General features: G+C 37.3%; 3 protein-coding genes across 7 annotated transcripts; all 3 read right to left on the bottom strand.

Annotated features, from left to right (window-relative positions):
• Positions 1-361: 361 nt before the first annotated feature.
• Positions 362-13,837, bottom strand: LOC105688988 (beta-TrCP). Of its 2 annotated transcripts, none has more exons than XM_012405675.3 (9): positions 13,699-13,837; positions 4,264-4,498; positions 3,971-4,157; positions 3,396-3,852; positions 2,528-2,901; positions 2,324-2,402; positions 2,002-2,185; positions 1,808-1,855; positions 362-1,637 (listed from the first exon to the last, which is right to left on the bottom strand). In XM_012405675.3, exons 1-8 carry the CDS (start codon positions 13,750-13,752, stop codon positions 1,845-1,847), a joined length of 1,581 nt encoding a protein of 526 aa, XP_012261098.1. In that variant the 5' UTR covers positions 13,753-13,837; the 3' UTR covers positions 362-1,637; positions 1,808-1,844. The 2 variants fall into 2 exon arrangements, with proteins under 2 accessions (XP_012261098.1, XP_012261105.1); XM_012405682.3 differs by having other exon boundaries at positions 2,059-2,185.
• Positions 13,737-17,637, bottom strand: LOC105689039 (F-box/WD repeat-containing protein 4). 3 transcript variants are annotated; one of them, XM_048656029.1, is made up of 9 exons: positions 17,501-17,637; positions 16,103-16,360; positions 15,732-16,010; positions 15,505-15,643; positions 15,277-15,437; positions 15,065-15,193; positions 14,807-14,954; positions 14,583-14,737; positions 13,737-14,167 (listed from the first exon to the last, which is right to left on the bottom strand). In XM_048656029.1, the coding sequence occupies exons 2-8, from the start codon at positions 16,300-16,302 to the stop codon at positions 14,594-14,596; spliced, it is 1,200 nt and encodes a 399-aa protein (XP_048511986.1). In that variant the 5' UTR covers positions 16,303-16,360; positions 17,501-17,637; the 3' UTR covers positions 13,737-14,167; positions 14,583-14,593. The 3 variants fall into 3 exon arrangements, with proteins under 3 accessions (XP_048511986.1, XP_012261225.2, XP_012261216.2); XM_012405802.3 differs by lacking the exon at positions 13,737-14,167 and adding an exon at positions 14,203-14,439; XM_012405793.3 differs by lacking the exon at positions 13,737-14,167 and having other exon boundaries at positions 14,203-14,737.
• On the bottom strand, positions 17,281-22,405 carry LOC105689025 (major facilitator superfamily domain-containing protein 6). Of its 2 annotated transcripts, none has more exons than XM_012405762.3 (10): positions 21,642-22,405; positions 20,238-20,461; positions 19,857-20,158; positions 19,361-19,772; positions 19,080-19,267; positions 18,753-18,889; positions 18,478-18,593; positions 18,150-18,395; positions 17,728-17,880; positions 17,281-17,637 (listed from the first exon to the last, which is right to left on the bottom strand). In XM_012405762.3, exons 2-10 carry the CDS (start codon positions 20,302-20,304, stop codon positions 17,552-17,554), a joined length of 1,707 nt encoding a protein of 568 aa, XP_012261185.2. In that variant the 5' UTR covers positions 20,305-20,461; positions 21,642-22,405; the 3' UTR covers positions 17,281-17,551. The 2 variants fall into 2 exon arrangements, with proteins under 2 accessions (XP_012261185.2, XP_048511890.1); XM_048655933.1 differs by lacking the exon at positions 21,642-22,405 and adding an exon at positions 20,793-20,930.
• Between the last annotated feature and the right edge of the window lie 292 nt (positions 22,406-22,697).

The raw sequence follows: 22,697 nt of genomic DNA, 5'->3' as shown, positions 1-22,697 counted from the left end.
AGAAAAGGAAATTAGATACACAACTAATTCTGTTAGTTTACACTAGTTCTGGAGTACAGAGTACACGATAAGACGAAACAACCAGATACAATGTTGATTGGTGTATATGCACTTTGAATTATCTTTCCATACCGGCGTTAAAATCAAAGTAACATTACGTATGAGAAAAACCAAAAACCGGAATTGAACAAGAGTACATTTGCTGCTACAATAATCTATTTTTGTAGAATATTTCCCGATGGATTTTCCGATGCTTAAAACACCGATATTATAATTCTTATCGAACGCTAGTTAACTGGATGGGATATTCTACAGAACATTCAAGGAGATTCGTTAATAACTATTTGTAGGTATAAAGAAATTTCTGCCATTATTGTTTATTGCAAATATGATCTAAAATCATTTACAACAGGAATGTGTGTCAACCATCTTTGGATAATTTTCAAGAATAAAGCTTCGATTTCTTTATTTGCGATGAAGAAAAAAAAACTAAATATGTGCGATCTGTAAAGGGTAGTATGGTGAGCAGCACGACAGACGATCTTAAATCAATAGCATGGTAAGATTCTTGATATGACAATGCAAAACATTTTAATATTACAAAAGAATTATTTGATTACTATGTACAATCGAATCGTTGTAACTATTACATAATTGCCTTTGATATATAAATTAATAACTAACACTAAATTATACGACTGACACCTTTTTTGATGTTGGTAGTATTACATCTTGATACCTGGAGATTGGCGGAAGTCAAAACACTGCCGTCGATACAATCTGCCAATCGATTTAAATGTGTATGTATTTGTAATTATCAAATGACGTAGAGTAAAATCACACAAAGATGGTTGGATCATTTTCCATTGTAGGGAATCTTAATTCTAACTGGCTTTGCTACATCGTGACATTGGCGAAGATTATTTTATAATCCAGTTAATTTCGACTGAGATCAATGGTGGTGTCAGTGTACCTATTTTGCTAAATAAATAGCAATATAGATTAGCTAATCGCGAAAAACATTAAAATAGGTTTTATGAATTACAATAATTCTTTCACAAATCAAATTCCATGCACACCGAATAAGTACTCTGATGAAACGGTACTCAGCGATTTTCTTATCTATAAATTAATTAATTACATAAAAAATCTTTAATTTATTATAATACATCTATTTCTTTCTTATTAGGTGTATCCAGCCTCCCTAAAAACGTCCCCACTTTGTCGCGTATTTCAAGTCTTTTTCGTTTTTCATTATAGGAAAATGGTCATCTTCTATCGTGACATAGAGCGTAGAAGAATTCCAGGTGTTTGCCAAACCAGACAATATTCATCTACATCCATGGGATGTATCGTATTAATTATATAGTTTAATTCGTATCGTCTTCGAATACATTGCTGTATGCCGAGCATGTATAAATTAATTTGCAGTATTAGCAGTCAGTACATTATTTTTCTTTTCTCATTTTTTTCCACGGTACAGAATTTCTTTGCGTTTCACGGCAAATAATACAAACAAAAGTTGAGTCTTTTGAGAGAAGTCTTGTCTGTTTGGGCTCTGGTCACACTTAACACTGGTTCTTCGTTCTCTGCACGTACTATCGTGAACACATTTAATTCACACACTAACCACGTGTCTGAAACAAAATTAACACTTGAATTACATAAATGGTGATCATACTTCCCTATTCTATCACCGGCAACAAGTAAACAACACCGATTCTGAACTCATTAAAAATCTTTGTGAAAAATTAAAGAAAAACAAAAAAGCAATAACAGAGTAGGTAATAACTGGTCAGATACTCACAGTCATATCACAATAAAGGAATCTGCGTGTAGATGCGTCACTCAAATGCTGGAACAGGGTAGAATAATAGTTATATTAGAAGTTTGATAATATTCTAATGATTGTGATATTTACAGTAATTTTAACATGAAGTGATGTAGATGATATTTAGGGAAAGGAAGGTAGGTATTAGAATGCGAATGAGTTGAACTTACGAGAGGGAGATCTGGTACTAGATTGATTAGCCACTGACGTATTAATTGATGCGTTACCACTTGCGGGTGTTCCTTCTGGTGGGCTAAAGTTCAAGAAGTCCCAAATGAGGATTGTATCGTCGTGTGAAGACGAGACTATCTGGAACTCGTCAAACTGAAGGCGGAAAACGCGTCCGGTGTGCTCCTGGCGCAATAAAAAACATGTGCCTACTATAATCACTGCATCACTGTACATTTTTCAACAAGATTGATCGAGATGAACGAAGTTGTTACACAGTCTTAGTCCAGATAATTAAATTTATAATTTTGAAAAGTATCTTACCACTAATGTACGTAAACAAAGTGTACTCGCAGGTGCGCGAGGATCTAGAGCCGACACCAGATCCCAGACCTTGATTTTTCTGTAAAGCCACGAGCCACGATATAATTGAAGTTTATTATTACAGATCTAATCAGTTTTGAAAATACATACATGAACTATGCTAAAATAATTTCTTATTTAAAGGAGAGAAGGAATTAAATTTACCCATCATAGGCGCCACTGACAATTCGCTTGTTGTCGAATCTGATGCATCTAACCAGCTCTTCATGACCCTCAAGGACACGTAAACACGCACCACACTCAATGTCCCATAGTCTGATTGTGTTATCGCTGCTGCCACTGACTACTAGGCGATCCCTATATTGCAAACACGCGATACCCCGCTTGTGTCCAATTAATGTTCGCACAAACTCACAAGTGGATGTGTTCCACACTTTAATAGTTCTATCACCACTCGCTGACACTATGTATTTTTCGTCAAAATCTACAACATTGACAGCTGCCCTATGACCCACCAATACCCTGCGTAACGTTATTTCTGTTTGTGAGGTCATGTCCCACACCGCAATTGATCGATCCTGAAAAAAATGAATTTCAAGCATGTAGAAGTAGCTGTGGTTGTAAGAACATATTTGATCATGAAAAAATATGAACCAGGCTGAGCAAAACCAGAAATTATCGTCAGCTAAGTTTAGGACATACATCTTTAAGCATTTCCGGGCTCTTTTATCACTTTTTCACTTCATAAATATGAGGAAAAAAAAGGGTGAAGTTTGGAACGCTCGATACTATAAATAATACCATACACACCTATACAAGCATATATTGAACATGTGTGTACATCTCGAATAATCATGGGGAAAAAATTGGATACCTAATCTTATGTAATGCACTACAATACATGATAAGAATCACGCTTATGTAACAGTAATAAATAGATAAGACTGAGTGTCCAAATAATTTTACTAGATAAAAGGTACTCTAGAGACACGAGGTAACTTTAACAGCTAATTAGCGGTAAATTTGTTCATTAGAAGAATGATTTGTCAACGCATTTGAAACTCTTACTTACCTTAGAACACGTGACCATCATTCCGTTATTAAACCGCAAATGTAGAACAGCCTCGCAATGATGTATAAGGGTATTAAGCATTTCGCCAGTATTCGCATCCCATACTCTGACAGTGCTGTCGGAAGATCCCGAAATGATAGCTTTGTCGTCGTACTGCAGGCACAAGACTGATCCAGTATGTCCGGTGAGAACTTTGATACACTGTAACGTGTTTCTGTCCCATATTTTTATTGTGTTATCCCTCAAACCCGATACTATTTTTTGATCATCGTACTGCAGACAGTAGACACCTTTAGAATTTTCACTGCGGCAATTTATTCTTTGAAGATTGTGCCTTCCCATTCGCCAATTATTTTCTATATTGTCGATATCTGTGATTATTTTCGGGAAAAGTGTTCTGTAGAATATATGATTTGGATGGGTCTCTCCTGGTCGTGGTTTAAAGAAATACTGTATCCTGTCAAAGGTGGAAAAACAAAGAAACGTTATCGAGGCCCACAAATCCGTGAACAATTATACGAAATGAAGAATCTCATAATGTCCATGTCCATGTGCAACATTTGAAGTTTACTGACCATCCTGTTCTTTCCGCCAAACCCCTCCATAACGAGTCAGTCCTTATTTTGCGTTCTATTAATTTTTTCCAGAGCATTCCCTCGCTTATTACTCTGTACCATCCTTTGCAGACCATTTCGGCAGCACACAATGAGTCCGCATCCAAATAGGAAAGAATGCTTTCGGCAACATGGTCTAGACCTTTTTCTATAGAATGAAAGCATATTTCATCAAATATACACTATACTTCTTTTAATCGATGCAAAAACTTTCAGAAGAAAGCAGTTGATTTAAGAAAGTATGATTTTCCTACTTGGTAAAAGAGATATAAAGTCTCTTTGCAGCATTGGTTTCAGGTAAGCATTTATGTGCCCATGTTGATAGTGGCACATTCTTGCCAATAATTGTTCGACGAACTGCACTTGCTCTGGTTCGCTCCATCGCTCAAATAATTTCATACAAGTTTCACGTTCTTGACTGTACTGTGCAGATGCTCCAGTCGGTGGTTCTTTCTTCCTGGCAGGATCGTAGAGTATCGTCATTGGAAACTATAACAATAGAAAATTGGAATTTGAACACAATCGTTGAGGTTTAAAGCACAATTATGGCAAAGAGAAGTATTTTATACAAGATCATTGTAGTGAGGAAATAAATTCAAGACTCGCAAACGTATTCACCTGAATGGACGCGTGTTCACAAGAATATAAAAAATTGGCGAAATTTTACCAATCACAACACAATATTGTCAAAATTGTCAAATCATTATTAATAACTTCAATCTTAGAACAATATTACGGATAAAACGAAGCTCATTAATCCAAGTAAGTTAAACAAGTCGAGAAGAGCCAGCTGACGCGAGAACTGACTAGCTACTAAATCTGCCTTGTATCATTTGGGGGTAGGTAGTGGTAACGCCAACGATGTATGCGGCAGTGGCGGCAGCTGAAATAAACGAACTGTCATGCCAAGGGGCGGGGCATCGCTGGATTTTCTGTCTGCTTTTATACCACGTGACACCGCGCGATTCAAAATAATCAATTGAGCTTACTGTTTACCGGCGGTTCTTTTCAAATATAAAGCACAAAATTTTCTCAATCTAGTACAAGTAATTAGTTCAATTATGGGCAAGAAAACGATGCTCGGAACTGTCAGGGTTATAAAATTTCATGTGCTGGGATACTTGGAACGTAATCTGTACGAAGCCAATGATGTTCGTGTCCTATTATATGATTTTTATGTGGATAAAACTCACAATTCTCTAAATTCACAACACGAAAAGGCGACGACGATGCCTCACGTCAGAACGGAAGAGGCTTTACAAGCTTAACAAATAAGATCAGAGAAGAGCATACAGAGACTGATATTACATGGTGAACGAAACTGCCGTAATTCGCGGATGAATAATTTCAAATATACCAACTACTTACAGTAGGTTTATACCACATAAGTAAACGTAATTAAACGTATGTAGTGTACACGTTTATAGAGGGGCAATGAATTGGATATGTTAATAATGTAGTTACCCCACAATCGGAAAACCTTTAATTATTGTAAAATGTTTACAGTCTCAACTGAACCAAAGCCTCCGCGGGCTCCGACCTCAAAAATTTAGACCAATTCACATCGATTGTATACATTCGTATTCTCTGGGTATACTACAGAGTCAGTATTAATTACGCGTTAAAAACGCGGCGATATTAACTATCGCAAAGAGTTGGCGTGCGAGCGCAACACGTACGATTACTTGAAACAGTCGTATTCTTTAATTTTTTTCTAGTTTACACCAATTTTTCGTATTCCAATAATGACTCATCAGTTCAGTCTGGCGTCATTGTAAAATTCTGTTAACAGGACTTTCTGGAACGCTTTCGTAGATTATGCGCAATGCTATTTTAAATAAAATGAGATAAGGATGCGCTATCGCAACAGCTTAAGGATAGAACCAGTAAGTCAGAAATGTATGAACCTGCTACAAAAAAATTACACGAAAGTGAATAGTAATAATAATAGCAATAATATATAACTGTGTACGAACGTATTTTATCATCACATATGTGTTCGGTAGGCTTCACGGTCTACCGATCGTTTTGCAAGTATTTTATGAGCAAAATCCTTGAATCTTTATACCTGAGATTTGCCAATAGCCGCGTGTTATGGATATTCACCGCCATATTCTCGTTTATTGGTTATTATACGCCGCGTACAATGCGAAAGGTATACTGTATACAGAATTGATTGACGAAAAAGAGAAGTCGATCCAAGTGTCTATTGCAGGAAGTATAAAATTGTAAATCTATAAATGAAATTCGTAAGGTAATCGATCATCTTACATTACCTCAAATGAAATGAAAACAACGAATTGTATTAGCTGGTGTCACTTCTATAACTTTCAGAATATATGCACCGCTTTATTTATGGTATTCAGTTGATATTTTTCTCGCAACTGCAAAAGTCTGAATTTTACAGAGAGCAGGCTTACCTCAAAAATACACGAGGCCTGATAACGTAGTGGAATAATTTGCGGAATCCCCCTTCAGTTCGCACGAATATAAAATAGGTACGATCTTAAAACTGTCGTGATATTGTTAATAACTTTTTTCGAGTTTTAGTTTGTTTGTTTGTTTTTTTTTTTTTTAGTAGGAACGACGAAATGAACGATTTCTTCCGTTGGTCCCTGACGTCAAAATTTCTCAAGCCCCTCCTCGTTTACCTACACAGATAAAGTAAGGCGATAAGCACCTGGAAACGTAAATAGTAAATACTTTGCCTATTCATATCATGAGAGAAAGACTTAGAAAAATTGGCTGATAATATTTCAGAATTTTTCAGAATACGCGAATTTTCCAAAACACAAACAACGCACAATTTTCGGTAAAGCACATTCAAGAATGGAAGTGAGGTAACGAGCCATCGACATAAGCTCAAAAACCGAAAACGTCTACTGTGTAGAAACGCACCGATCACAAAACGCGCTTTGGTAATGCGTGCTAGCGTTTTCGATCTTTGAGCCTAACAAACACTGATAATAATTAAATGAAATAATCGAGCACTGCTCATGAATTTCAAAACCATTGAAAACGAAACAGCGCATGAGGTGTCCAATAAAGTGCGTAATTAATATACGCCGAATGAGTGATATGAATTTGAAAAAAAGAAAATAACAATAATTATGGAGGACTGTTGCCCTCGTAAGCCATTATATCAAGTCGATATGCTATACGTATACGATGAACAGCTAATAGTTAAAAGAAACTTTAAGGGTATTGTTTTCATAATGTACTTTAAAACACACACTATTTATGTGGAAACGCTGCCTCGGAGTGAACAGTTAAAAAAATAATTATTAATTATCAACGCCATGTAGTTTAACCTCCACTCTGGTATATTATTATCACTTTGTATACCGTGTTTTAAAAACTCCTCAAATTATATTTATCCATAAAAAGCTTAGACAGCGAAGAGAAAACCGAGGAGGCGCATTGAGCAGGCAAGCAACCGCTCCTGAACTTATCGGTGCTGAGTTCTCTTTGTCTAACGGTATTCCGAACCCGTGGCAAAGCAATGTAGTGGTACTACGGTAGGTAGGAAGATAGGTTTTTATACTTTTTCGCCGCCTTCGTCACCGTGTCAGCGGCTTCATCTAGCGGAAATATCATTAAAAACTGCACAGATCTAGATTTATAAACAAATTGAACTCGTCCATGTATAAAATTGTCAAGAGAGAGATCAAACAACAGATTTCCCTCAGAGGGATCTATAAATCTCGTAAGTACTCGGTCCTTGTTTTAAATTGCAGTAATCCATCTTTTTTTTCTAATTTATTTTTCATAGTCTTCCGCATACTTGATTACATAATTAACTGAGGAATTTAGTAACAGTTTTAAAAAAAGATACGGGCTCTTTATATTTTGATCGGTATTAACGTGACTATGGGCTGCGAACATTCGTGTACCTATAAACATTTGATTGTTTATTTTGAGAAGGGAAAAAATCGTACGTTCAAAAATACACTCATCATCATAATGATCCCACGACGCGGTGACGTCATATGAACTCGTATTTATAAATATATGTGGATCGAAGTTATCTGCATTAATATCCAAAGCGCACACTGGTACACTAATTATTAATTATTCGAAAAATATATCTCTTTTAAATATCGGTCGTAATAAGAGTCGCATCAATTCGCTAACCCGATTCGATTGCTAAGCATCTTTTTTCCATACAAGTACGCGTTAAGTGCGGCGTTAAATCGTCAAGAGAATTTCAGCGCGAATGCACCCTTGAAACCAACACCACGATACTTTTTCCATTAAAGAGCGATCAGACTCTCGGCGAGTCTTTTTCCCAATGAGTCACAGAACAAAAGGAGATGTACCGGGGAAAAAATAATCAAAAAGAATCGAGAGATCCGAGTTCTCGAGGCGTTTGCGCGAGCCGTATCGTGAGTATAGCGAATCTAGTCACAAAACATGCGAGATAGGCAATTACGTGCAAGACGTACAAATGGTTGTTGAAATTTTGACTCTATTCTTTGCAATATCTCGTGTAATATTTATCTTCGTTAAACTCTCCAGCGTAACGAGAGATGATACATGTTACAAAAGGATTAAAAAAAATGGATCCTTTCTTTCGTTCGGGTACACGAACAGTGATAGAAAAAGAAGGTAAAGGATCAAAGCAATTTTGCCAATCTCGACGGTTCTTTTTGGTTTTTGCCTTTTTTTCAACTTTGCTTTACTTATCTGCAATCGGGAAACGCTCACAGGGCACGATCTTTGTTTCGCTCCAAATACGAGCAACGGACTCAAGAAAGAAACGAGTTGTGGCAAAAAAATTGAGAAAAATAATTAAAACTCAACGAATGATACAGCGACAAAGAATAACGGAGTGAAAATAAGAAAATTAAGGTCGAGGAACTTGGATCTTTATATTCGTCAGGGCGGGCAGTGCAGATAATCCGTTTAATCGATATATTTACTAAACGCGGCCGCCGCGCTGCCAATTCTTCCGGTATATACCGAAGCTACTCGAGGCAAGTCGACGTCGGTTACTACGTCATGACGCTCGACGCCGCGACGCTCACAGCACGTCGTATATCGCACTATATTCACACTACCCGCATTCCCTGACTGCGTCACCGTAAAATTTGCATCCTGTTTCTGTCAACACTTGGATTGCCCACCAGGTATATCAACGACGCTCTTTGTCAAGAAAACTTCGCGGCGCCATTTCTACAGAGAGAAAAAAAACATAGAAAAAAAAAAAAAACTCATCCATATACATGTATTTCACAATACAAGTTCGTCAGGTGATGAACGCGGTAGATTTTTAATGAAAAAATAGTCCATCCATCTGCCGGATGTGAGGCGTAGATTTTCGGTTAAGGATGTATATAAGGTATAATAAAGTGACCTTCGACGATGTACGTAGTTTTGAAGGAGGTCTGCTATCCGAGGAGTAGGTGCGCGGCTATAAGGAGTAAAAGGGTTCAATGACACGACCCCCAGGATATACATACAATTCTAGTTAAGCGCGTTTCTCGAGGTCTTTGCATGACCGTCCTGAGGTTATCGCGCGTCATTTGATGGTCACCGAACGACTGAAAATCATGATTCCGGTTGCACCATTATATTCGCATGACGTCGCGAATGTGTATCTGTTAGACAATGTCCAAAAATATTGGACAGATAACTCATATATGAAAAAATATCAGACAACTTTTGCTCAAGAATTTTATATTACAGTTTATATGTATATCATCGTAGATTGGTATATAGGTAATAAGTCCGATTGCATACCGTGTTAGCGTTTAGCCAATGAACGTGAACCACGTAATTATTTATTTTTTTTTTTGCCTTCGTTTCAATGCTGCAACAACAACGCATTTGATGATTCATTAATCATGTAACTGGACAGAGAATTTTTTCTATTACATAACGAAAAAACCGATCGCAGGATTCGGACGAGGAAATTATAACTCTGTAACAGCAACTGTGGCTTAGATGAGAAACGAAAGAAGAAAACGAAAATAAAAACGAATTTTCAGTTCTAATTAGCCGCAACTGGGCTGGTTCACACTAGATTAAATTTTATCTGAACGCGCCCATTCGCAAGTTGCCAGTTCCGATAAAATTCTCGCCTTGTGGAACCGGAAATCGAAAGTATGGAAACGTGATAAAACTAATCGTGCGAGTGTAGGATATTTATCACACGTACTATGTACTCAACAATACTAAAGTGTTTGCAGACGAAGTAATGTAACGTATACTTCAAGGATTTTCTCTCTCTCTCTCTCTTTTCTCCGTTAAGTAAGGTGATTAAAAAAATGTATATAGGTAGGATACTCGACCCTGAAAAACACGTACTATACATGCAAATTTATAAGATGAAAAATTAATGTATAAAGTTTCGACTCAGAGCACATAACGCTACTATTAGGTGTGTGTACCCAGTAATCAACGAAACTAGGACCTTCGTCATCAATGTTGTTGTTAGATACGCGGAGATCACGTCCTTCGCCTGCAAATAATGTTATATCCAACCAAGAATCTCTCGATATCTCACATAATACCTGTACATGTTCTGACCACCTCTGCAGGGTTTGAAATGTAGGTACACTGCCGTGTAATAGAGTTACCAGTAAACGTGTTGAATATATTATGTATTACATGTAATGTATACCTTGCGATTTAATGGACCTTGAAAGTTGAGTTTAAAGCCTTGAGGAAGTTTGTCGGTTTCTTTTTCTTTTCTTTTTTTTTTTTTTTTCCTAGGCCGTTGCTCTATGAAAATAGCAAGCTTTGCGAGACAATCGATCCCACCTTCTCTACTAATCTTTCCCTCTCGCGCAAAGGCCATAATCTCTTTAATTAAAAATCAGCACGATAGGCCAGTGTAATTCGCTAAAAGCATGAATCGACGGTTTCACGATACACACGATAAAAAATTGATTATATCCATCGTCGTCGTCGTGGCGTCGACTCCGTAATATTGACAAAGCAATCAAGTTTCAACTTATTGCAAACAAGTAGAAGAAAAATGATTAGAAAAAAAACAACGGTCGCACCTAATTAAAAGAAATTTTTTTTTTATTTTTTCTCGTATTGCGATTCAGCGACCCACTCCCCCTTATTTCTATCTCTGTGATGGAATAGTCACAACTAATCATACAAAAGGAAAATTTCAACCCTCGCAAATGAGGTGGCTAATATTCCAGCGACCACCTTCGCATAAATGAGAAAATTATTCCCCATAGTATAATTTGATGAAGAAACAATCTAGTAATTAACACCCGCAAAGTGATCCTTCAGGGTCGCAACCTGCTTATACGAATTGTGTTAATCCTCCCTCCCCATCTCCGCGCCTCTTCATTTTCCACCCATTCAAAACGCAATGAAGAAGTAATTAGTAATGCGAGGTGGTGAGATACACAGCCGAATAATTACAGCATCGCACCCGTGGTCGTTGGAAAATTAATTGCAACTTTATCACGCGCTTCTCGATGAATCGGGTTTAGGTACATAGGTCAGATTCGTGGAAGGCTTCCAATGTCGAATGTTACTTTATTAAAATCCTGAGCTCGAAAATAACGATTCCGAATTTTATACCAAATCAGAGACGGGCGCACCCCCCTATCCGTAACATGCGCGGCAAAAACGACGAAAGAGAATAAAAAATAAAATAGTAAAACCACCGAGAAGAAACAATCAGTTGGAGATTGGGTTGTTGCTGGGCTGTGTTCCGGATCGTGGTTTCAAATTTCTCGACATCATTGGCCTACTTATTGAAGACTTGAACCGACTGAGTCTGAGACTGAGAGTCGGAAACCCGGGTCATGTAGCGGTTGCAGTCAGAGGTAGGGTAGGTATGTAGGTAACACAGCAGGGAGAAGGCAGAAAGCAGAAAGTAGGAGGACGGAAGGGTATATCCCAGGTCGCCGAGGGTCGTCGAGGGTGCGGACTAAAACATTGATTATGTAGTAACCCGCACTCTCTCACTCTATTTTTCTCTCTCTTTCTCTTTCTGAATACCTACTGGTGACGACGCTTTATAATTTCGGCGTGGGAGACCAACTTTTCCGTAAGTTGCGTATTCACCTTTGACCTCTCTGCTGCTGTTGCTGCTGCTCCAGACCTGCACCTTCTTTGTTCTCTACCGGGGATAATTTATACGTGTATATTCTTCTATCTATCTATTCGTATCTACCTAGCTACCTACCTACCTACATCCAACAACTGCAAACTTTAGTACTTCGCGAGGAGGAGGGAGAGGCGCGTTCACAGGTGGACGACTCACTACGCTATATACATACTCTTATAACGGTATGACGCGCGGTTCAGTTGCTACATGCTGTTGTACATACGTATTTATATACGTACATATAAACATGTATACATAACTGGCGGGGAAAGGAATAGAAAGACGATATCGCGTTACCGGAGCCCCTCTTCTGTCCCTCCATTCGCGTTTAGTGTGGACGGTCATCGATGTATTTGGTTTTTTCTTTTCTTTCATCTCTTCTCTTTATTTCGGCAACAAAACGATGACAGTCCGATAAATAATTTTCGCGAAATGTATAGCATAGAAAATTTCAGAACACAGAAAAAACAAAAAATTGATAATCTTCCTTGTCGTTATCTTTTCATCTATTTATATGTAATTTTGTAAAACTTAATCCTACAGTTTGATTCATGTTTTGCACCCGCATTGAATTGATAGGAATGATGAGAGAATTTATTACACGATCGATATATTAGGTAGTTAGGAAAATAGGAATATTTTTTTTGATGCAGCATTGCATCTTGTCGTTGGATCGTTGAACTCTCCGATGGTTTTGGAAGATAGCCAGTTTTTCATATTTTGCTATTAAATATTCTGGGTGGCTTTGTTCTGCAAATCTTATTGCCCTTTTTATGCGAATAGTTAGCGTAATTCTTCAATTTAGAGGAACAATCGAAATTTTTTTGTTCCAAAAAGTATATCATGAGTCATTAGAAGTCTGATACAATGTGTGCAAAATTTGTATAACAGTCATTCAGTGTAGTTTTTGCTACTGTGTGGACTTTCTTCATATACCTATCTGTAATTTATCATGTATTTGTATTTGATGAGATCACTTAGCAAGAAAAAAGTGTTCGAGACGAAGTTTTTGTGTGTATTACAAAATCATATCGCTGATATCTCGCTGATACCGTAATGAGGTAATCGCAGAATCTAATACAGTGATCGCAAGATTATCTTCCAACTTCATTTTATTATGCGCTAATTAAACCGTAAAAAAAAATTTATAAACTCATAATTCATGCGTTACACTTTGGTCCATTGATACGACTTAATTGAAAATGGATGTTCTTAATTGAAAATAAAAAATTGATGGTTTGGCGATAATTTGCTGTGAGCCAGATCTGCATATGTATCTTTCTCTGCATGCGTATATGTGTGTATAAAGAGAAAGAGGGTGTGAGAGAGAAGGAGGATGAGAAAGAGAAAGAAACGACAATGATGAAACGTGATCACGTCGTAATGCGTCGAGTAAAAGTCGGAGTGACGTATCATAACCTCATAAATAATATTAAGAAAGTTTAAGCTGATAAAAGAATAAAAATATGGGGAGAAATAGGATCGAATGTATGATAAAACGAGAGAGGGTGTTTGGGGGAGATAGATTTCGGCCTATTCTCTGAGCTGTTAAGAAACATAAGATGGCCGTTTGTTTCAGGACGAAAAATACAAGAACGTTACACACCTGAAGGTACGTGTTCGGGTCCTCGATGATCTTGTCTGTTTCCATGTTAATCATTTTATGTGTACACTGTATCCTAGATCAACTAATTATCTAAAACTCACGGAGCAACATTAAACGACCGACGGTTTACGAACAAACACCACTCGACAACACTTTTTGACTACTCGCAGTACTCGCACCGCGGACGACGCTGCTCGGGTGTTCGCCATACACAGGAAGTCGAGATAGAGCTATACCAATATAACGAATCGTAAATGACTATATGCTCTACGTTTCGCAGAAACTTCCTTCGTTGGTCACGGTCTGTCATGAACCAACTAATTGAACACTTTGTTCATTGGATCATGGCGACCAGAGATGGCGACTCAGTTTGTTTCCATCGCAAAAACATGCGCAAAACTAAGATGGGGTTGGTCACGTGGGGTTGGTTTTCATGTGAGCTTGCAAGGGCAGAAGGCAGGACGAGATTCTGAAATACAATAATAAATTTGAATAAAGACATTCGATGTTTCCACAACTGGTTTATTCATGAAAATTCAGTAATTTGTTAATAAACTATATAAGATACGATCTTGCGGGTATAAAGTTCAATCGACGATCGATCGGACCATAGAGGTAGACAAGAAATTTGAATCACAGGATATACCAGTTTGATGAAAATATACGCCAAGTAAGCGGCAAATTGTTTAGCGAGCATCTCAGCCCCTGCTAAAACATGTATATCTCTCTCCCGAATATTACCTGTTCAATTTTTGAAGTACAAATTAGCCAAGGACAGACATATATACATGTATACACATATGTATAATAGTGTGCTGACTACATTAGTACAACAAAGGGCGATTCTAAGCCTTTGTGATTTATTTCACATCTAGCGCCATTACCAATTATTGCATCAAAACAAGTCACGATAATTCTTTTCTTCATATCCATAACCAGAGAATTTCAATTGGAACAGACACTGGTCCATCGCACCATAAAGGTAACAGCTATCAAAAGATATGCTGTAAACTGGACTTGAACAGCGGTGCTGATAAAGCTGGATAACAAAAAGTCAGATGTAACCGAAAGGTGATCACACTTTGAAAATCTCTTCAACTATAATTACCTGCACAAATTTTTTTTTTCTTTGATCCCAGAGTACAGATTCTCCATTAAATTGTGTCCCTGAAACCATTGTATACCTGTAATCCGTTGATAAGCAATAAACTGTAGCATCAGTTGGATCCGCCCAAGCACCCACACAAGTTCCAGTTCTAAGAGTGTTGAAATTCAGCAAGTGTGACGAAATATTGGTAATGGAATGAAAAAGAAATAACAAAAATCATTTCTCGAATATAGATTTTTTTTATATACGTTATCTCACCTTATATCCCATTTTCTGATGTATGTATCATAACCACAGGTAAGTAGAGTCTGAGGATCGTTCCAAATTATATCCAAAATACCAGCACCTCTTCTCCATCGGTGTCTGAATTCACTGATTTCTTTCCCACTTAGAAACAAACATATAACTCTGAGCTCCGTAAACAATGAACCAACGCATTGCGACAACAGTACACTAGTAAATCATCTTACCATTCTATGTCGAATATGTGAAGCGGTGGTATACTATTATTACCTGCTGAGCCAGTGCAGAATGTGAGACCAGTTGGATCTGCTGCTAACGACCATATTCTGTCCAACAAATTCACAGCTGCCAAAGGTACGCTGTTATTATATATTCTAGTTGCCCAAATCTGAAAGATTATGCGTACATGGATTTACAATTATACTTGAAGAATTTGAGTGAAATGATTCACAAACCTTGACAGTTCTATCCCTAGATCCAGTAATAATTACATCGGATGTCATATCAATGGCATTTATATCAGAGGCATGAGCATCTTGTGCATTAAATATTTCTTCATTTGTGAGTCCATCCCAACAGCGTACACTACCATCTCTAAATGAATAATCATTTAGTTTTGGAGGTATAAATTTTAGGGAGCCAATAAATATAGGCAACTATTTTTTTGGTGGATATTTTATACCTGAATCCTCCTAGCACTATGCACTCTTTTACAACAAATCTGCAGACGTCAGAGTCATTTGTATCAACTTTGAATATCGGTTCAATAGGATTGAAGCGAGCGGTACGCCGAAAGCCGAGTATCTGGGTGCCAGCACCCCACCACAGAGTATTTGATGTGAGTTGTAGCCATGGCATTAGTTTTGTTTTTTGAGTCAAGTATGTTCGCTTCGAATATTTTCCATCTTTCCAATTTTGTGATACATGCCACTTGTTCCGTAGCTGCAGTAAACTATAGCATCTGTAATTTTTTAGACATCAATGATGATATTTTGCCTTGCAGATTTGACACAACTATGAGTGACAAAAACCACGTGACATAACCTGACCTACCTATCTTTGAATCTTTTTGACGACTGATTTGTCACCAGTGCCTGTTTACTCTTTTTAATCCAACACACATCGTTCTTAATAATCCCATGAAATCGTGTACAAACTTCACTAAGACGTACGAGGTCGAATGCATGGCAAAAGTCGAATATTAACAACAAAACGTCAGACGGTAATTCGTCTAGATGCAAGACATCTGTCATTTTGACATGTCGTAACTTGGAATGCGATCGACTGTACAAGAGCGGCAAAATTTCGAATCTGCAACAATGAGAACGCTGGATACTTTTCGATTTTTGAATTCTAGCATTGCACGCGCGCGCATCACGCGCGCCACGTTTGATTTCGTTCGTCGTTTAAATTTTTGTCCTGTAATTCCGTTGTTCCGTTGAGTAAATTGAGCCATGAATTTTTCTCATCGAGTATCTCAATTTTTCTACTCCACAAAACGAAAAATTGTTGATAACTCGATCAATTTTGTAAATAGACCAATTTGACTTGTGAATTCGGATTCCTGAGGTCAAAATACATCAGAATAGCATATAAAATAAAATATTTTTTTTTGACCCAAAATCGAAAATTTTCCAAGGGGTACCCCTTTGGATTTTTTCAATTTTTGACCAAAAATTTTTATTTTTAAAAATCGATCGTATGACACGTTTCTTATGTATTTTGACCTCAGGAACACGAATCCATTGAGTAAATTGAGCTACAATTTTTTTTTATCGAGATATCTAAATTTTTCTGCTTCAAAAAGTGAAAAATTGGCGATAACTCGATCAATTTTGTAAATAGACCAATTTGACTTGTGAATTCGGATTCCTGAGGTCAAAATACATAAGAATAGAATATAAAATAAAATATTTTTTTTTGACCCAAAATCGAAAATTTTCCAAGGGGTACCCCTTTGGATTTTTTCAATTTTTGACAAAAATTTTTATTTTTTAAAATTGATCGTATGGCACTTTTCCTACGTATTTTGACCTGAGGAACACGAATCCGTTGAGTAAATTGAGCTACGATTTTTTCTTATCGAGATATCTAAATTTTTCTGCTTCAAAAAGTGAAAAATTGGGGATAACTCGATCAATTTTATAAGGCTCGTCTTGTTGTATGTCCTATTTCAAGTATCATTAGACATGTATGTACAAAACTTGAGTGATGTGAAAACTGTCCTTCCAAACATTTGATAAAAATATATATACGTTCGTACATATCAGGTGTCCCGTGCGATCAAAATTCACAGCTTCCAATTACAACAGAAAAACTGATCGTTCACAGAAACCATTAGATCGCTAGCTTAGAAATACTATACCAGCAGTATAAATATTGTATATAAAATATGTTATCCGCATGAACATGTATTAAAAGTAGCTATAATTACACCCATAACTTAATTACAATTTATATCACATTTCAAGTTGGACTGAAGTTAATAACGAATAATAATCGTCATAAAACCTGCAGCTCTTTTCCACCAACTTGGTCTATAGATGCTGCATCTCTTGGGCTCTTGTATTCTATATTTCCCCGATTATCTGTAATAGGCGAAAAATTAAATGATTAATTAAATTGACAAATAGATCTCTGCACGCGCATTTAATACATATTTTAGCATCCCTGCTCACCTGTCTTTGGCGTCACGTGCTTCAGGTAGAGCACGTGTAGCAGAAAATATGCAACAGAAGATGCTGCTGCTAGCACAGAATAGATCTGAAGCGTCCGTGAACCACCAACTCGCTTATACAAAATTCCGCCAATCAGACTTCCAAGAGCGAATCCTTAAATTTAAATTGAACATTTACGAAAATTATTTAATTTGCTTTTTCCTTATATTACTATGATATTTTACAAGTGCAATAGATGACACTGGGCAAAACTTAAAATAATCTATGCTGTACTTTAAGCTATTAGTTCAATCTCATTATGTTATCGCATGCCCAATATAGGTATCACATAATATGTGCTATCACGCACTACATCAATGATTTGGCTCGACGTTTTAAACGAGGGACGTGTAGGGGAAGTACAGCTATGACTACTTATTTACCTAAGCCGTCATCCATTCCGGCGACAATGCCCTGTACGGTAGCAGATGCTCCAGGTGGTGATATTACACTTGCGTATGCGACAATAGTTGTGTAACAAAGAGCATATGACGGACCCTGCATAAATAATTCGATGGAGAATATCCACCATGGCGTGGGTGCCAAGGAGATGAGTAACATTCGGAGCGAGTAGCAGAAGAAGCAGAATACAAAACTATATCCGTATCCGATTTTTTTCAAAATTTTACCTGTGGCCACAAAATACAGTTTTTTTTTTTTTTTTTATCAAATCAGGAGTTTCGTTAGGTAATATAGTCATGAAATCGGTACCAGCTAAAGAAAAAAATATAACTTCTCCTCCCAAAGTCTCGGCAGCTATGATCGATCCCTCGATGAATTTAATTTGTCCCATATCTCCAGTTGTCGCTGCAAGATCCTCGATATGCCTTTGCAAAATTATCAGGTCACTGATTATTACTTGAGATTATGGTCGCACATCTTTCATTTACAATAAATAATCTATTAAACGTGATACCTCGAGATAATGAAAATATTGACACCAATAGAGTGATCATTAAAATACACTGAAAAAGATCAGAACTAACCAGAATAAAAAGTAGATGATAAAACTGTCCATGATTCCAGCTATAGTGGCAAAGAACAAAAATATTGCGATCGGCTTTAGACGTAACAGTTTATAAACGTCTTTAACAATGTTTTCAGATCCAGACATTTTTGGTAGCTGTAAAAATGATCCTCATATAAATAATCCGTCAATTTCATTACATATTCTCATACGCATAATCATCAGATCTTCTGGTTGCTTAATATAAGCAATATAATTCGATTTAATTAAAATAATCCGATCGAATAATGATCCAATCAAGTCTCATTTCGCTCTATTCGTGAAACGAGCGTGAAGAGAAACTCGCCTCTAGCTTGGAACAGCAGAAGAGATCGATTATGGTGAAAATGAAGACGAGAATAAATGCGGGTGTATATATTTTGATCGTCCCTTGCGACCAGGCATCTACCGCATAACCGGAGACCAAGGCGGTGATTCCGAAACCGATTGTGCCCCAGACTCTCTGTCTACCATACCCCATCTGACCACTGTCACCTAATTATGAATGAAAATAGCATGAAAACTTGATTGATTAGCACTTTTCGTCGATATTAAATCATTCATTCAATATTTGATACAAGAACTTGCCTAACACGTCAAAGCAGATGGCATCGCTGATGCAATTTGAGACATTAAATCCAATATTTCCAACGGACATGAGTAGGACAAACGCCCAGAATGTAAAGGATGTGTAGAGACAATAATCTGGAGTCTCAAAGTCTTTGCACGTAACATTGCAAACGTTTGCAGAATCGCTGATACCACAAAAAATGTTTGTCTCATTTTTAAAATCGCTACTATTCTTACTATCCGCGAATTTATTTTCACCGTGGTCATCGGCGTAGCTTTTACTCATCGATAAGCAAGCGGAATCTCGAGATAACTTCCCTTTATGACTTTCTCTGAAGTAAATTGATTGCGTAGAATTTAAACCGTTTGAGCACTGCCATAGGCAATTCGTCGTTCTCCCAGAAGAACAGGTTTCGTGCTTTTCAATTTTCTGGAACATCATATTAACTCATATACATATAATAATGATCAGTGGAGATTTCGGGGAGGAATACTCCGTTAATTAATACAGTACCTGATTAAATTGGCAGGTGTCGATTGTTGAGCATGAAACTTGGCGAAAACCATCTTCGGGCAAAACAGGGCCTGGAAGTGGTGGGAGGAAATAAAGAAATATGTAAGCGGCGCTTGTGGTTGCTAACAATGCCATAAATATGGTCTTTCGCCAGGGTCGAAAATGGTCAACTAGGAGTCCAAAAGAGGGTTTCGATATCAGAAATAACAGCGGTAAAACAGCTGTGATACTTCCCATCACGAGCGGAGATACACCGAGCTGTTTTCCATAAACTGGCAGAAACGGTAAAATTGGTCCCATTGCTGAAAAGATGAATATTAGTATTCTAATGAAGTTGCTTAAGTTTTTTTTTCAATCACAACGTAAGTTGAATGAACATACCGGCCATAAAAAAGAAGAAATGTGCCTTGATTGGTAGTTGACTGTAATTTAATTTAAACTTTGCCATGTTTTAATATTTTCTAAGATCGTCGAACCAAAGTAGAAGTGTGCTTATTACGATGATTTGCCATGTAGTATGAACCTGCCCTTCACCTTAAGTGCCAGATTTGAAATCGCAATTCTTGATGCTGTGACTCGATGATCCGTCCATGAAATGGTTTATCCTAACAAGAAAGCGATGGGAAGGTAGACTATAATTATATATGGTGTATAATTGTTACATTTCAATTTCCATGAGAAAATGAATTGCACTGTACTAAAGTTACTCGCGAGAGAGCCATGGAGAGCTATCTTATCTCGGCTATATAAATAATTTTTATTGCTATATTTCTTGATCAACTCTATCTAGTCCACCTGAGATGCCCTTCTAGTGACCCTCCAGGTTTGTGAGATATAAATGTAATCATATCACGGTCATTCGAAATTTTTAATCTTTGGAGTACAGAATTTAATATTTCGAAAATACTATTCTACTTCAAAATATTTTTCTCTTACACACAGAACCCTAATAGAATCAGGAGCATTATTTAACCCACACAGGAGGAAGGTTTTTGTAAAGATTCCACCCTGAAAACTCGTTTATTTCGTCCTCCCTGAGGCAGGATGTATACATATGAGGGTCTGAATGCAGGGCTTGTTTGGTAGGATTCCGATGCCCCTAGAATTCCAACCCGAACCGACCAACTTATACAGAGAGGACTCGTGGAAGCGGGCCAGCAACGGGCCATATTGTATATTGTATATCTTCACCAACGAATTACTCCAACTTATGATGCTTCTGTTACACCTAAGGTTACTGTACTGCTGCTGCTGCTTTTATGAGGGTGAGAATGTCATTGGCACAAGCGCAATGCTGTACTTCTCCCACCCGCTCATACGCGAACAACCGTTTAAAACTTGAATAAAAGAAAAATTTTCTATCTGAAATACTTATGTGTATGGATGCTTTATTGTTGACGAGTATTTTGGATGAGAGAAAAATGTAAGTAGATTCCAAATTTTCTCAAAGAAGATAAGATGATATGAAGTCAATTATTTTTAACAGTTTCCTATAGCTGCAGCAGATTTTCAAACTAGATGTTGCGTTGAAATCTGAACGATGAAAATTCAGTGCAGATCATAAATAAATGTGAGCTCACAACGCCACGATATTTCTGATGCACTATATCAAGTGCAGTGGTAACAACCGGAATCTGGTTGTTGAATCGGCCATCGACTGTAGAAAGTCAATATTAGATGTAGATAATGGAAATATATTCGTATCTACTCTATTTTGAGATGAAAAAAGATCGGAAAATTTGAACGCTAACTCTAGGATACGTGTAATCATAAAATTGAACTCACCGCCAATTTACGATCCAAATATAGAATATTTTTCAGGCGCGAGCACTGACACTGTTCCAGAGTTTAAATTACGTTCACGAAGTTTATTGGGTAAATACAATTTAATAATGAAAGTACTGTACTCTTTCGTTCACTCGATTACATACTGATGATTGATACGTGTACTGCTTTAACTTTTGTGATTTCAGATGATAATATAGGTATTTTACACTGTTTTTAAACTACCGAAAAGCGTCGCATGCGCTTTGGATAAGACGTTGATAGTCCCCCTCGGCGATGCGACAGGCGACAGCCACGTGCGGTATCTGCGTCCTGTGACCGCCCTGGCATTTTTATCATGTAATATATATGTATGTATATGAAAACACGTACCGAGTTTCACCGAGACCTACCGAAAAAACACGACGATGGTGGAAAAGTAATTGATAATTATAAATGCGGGTATTTTTAATTATAATGATTCTCAAAAAAGAGACAAACAAAGAGCTATGCCCATTAGAGCGATGATTTTCGTTCCAAGCTTTCGTTGCTAGCGACGAACGTGAAGAGTTTGAAAACTTGAACACCGTAGTCGATCTTTTTCGATCCCAAAAAATGAAGAATAAAAGGTTGTTCATATTATATGCTGCGTTTATTGCGTATGAACGCATACGCACTCATGCACGGACCACATGTTTGTGTGATAACAATCATCACTCTACACGGTTTGAATAATGAGCGGTTATTATATGACGCCTGGCAAATCATATTAATGTTATTCAACTCACGAACTACTCCTATGCAACAAAAGAAAATAAAGACTGCAGATCGTGACCAGATGCAATCGTTTCAAAATCGCGATATTATACGTATCTATCAATGCTCAAGACAAGTAGTACATGGGTACACAACTTGTACCGTTGTTGTAGACTTTGGTCGTACATACCTAATAGGAATCTATGATAGAAGTTAATATCAGTTGAACAGACTACCACCGCTGGGACTGAGTTTTTTTTATCCACGTCCCTGGCTGCGGGATGATTGCAGCACTTGATGCGTCTTATAAAATGGAGCGAA

The sequence above is a fragment of the Athalia rosae genome, chromosome 1 (genome assembly GCF_917208135.1).
Source record: "Athalia rosae chromosome 1, iyAthRosa1.1, whole genome shotgun sequence".
NCBI lineage: Eukaryota > Metazoa > Arthropoda > Insecta > Hymenoptera > Athaliidae > Athalia > Athalia rosae.
This window is presented reverse-complemented; position numbering and strand designations above follow the sequence as displayed.

What these genes read in the sequence shown, in the direction of transcription:
- LOC105688988 (XM_012405675.3), bottom strand. Translation starts at nt 13,752, where the DNA reads ATGATTAACATGGAAACAGACAAGATCATCGAGGACCCGAACACGTAC. An exon ending in CTTTATATCTCTTTTACCAA is followed by an intron (nt 4,158 to 4,263) that starts GTAGGAAAATCA and finishes TTCATTCTATAG; the next exon opens with AAAAAGGTCTAGACCATGTT. An exon ending in TTGGCGGAAAGAACAGGATG is followed by an intron (nt 3,853 to 3,970) that starts GTCAGTAAACTT and finishes CACCTTTGACAG; the next exon opens with GATACAGTATTTCTTTAAAC.
- LOC105689039 (XM_048656029.1), bottom strand. Translation starts at nt 16,302, where the DNA reads ATGACAGATGTCTTGCATCTAGACGAATTACCGTCTGACGTTTTGTTG. An exon ending in TCAAAAAGATTCAAAGATAG is followed by an intron (nt 16,011 to 16,102) that starts GTAGGTCAGGTT and finishes AAAAAATTACAG; the next exon opens with ATGCTATAGTTTACTGCAGC. An exon ending in CACATATTCGACATAGAATG is followed by an intron (nt 15,194 to 15,276) that starts GTAAGATGATTT and finishes TTTGTTTCTAAG; the next exon opens with TGGGAAAGAAATCAGTGAAT.
- LOC105689025 (XM_012405762.3), bottom strand. Translation starts at nt 20,304, where the DNA reads ATGGCAAAGTTTAAATTAAATTACAGTCAACTACCAATCAAGGCACAT. An exon ending in TTTCTTCTTTTTTATGGCCG is followed by an intron (nt 20,159 to 20,237) that starts GTATGTTCATTC and finishes TCATCTTTTCAG; the next exon opens with CAATGGGACCAATTTTACCG. An exon ending in CGGAATGGATGACGGCTTAG is followed by an intron (nt 17,881 to 18,149) that starts GTAAATAAGTAG and finishes TTTAAATTTAAG; the next exon opens with GATTCGCTCTTGGAAGTCTG.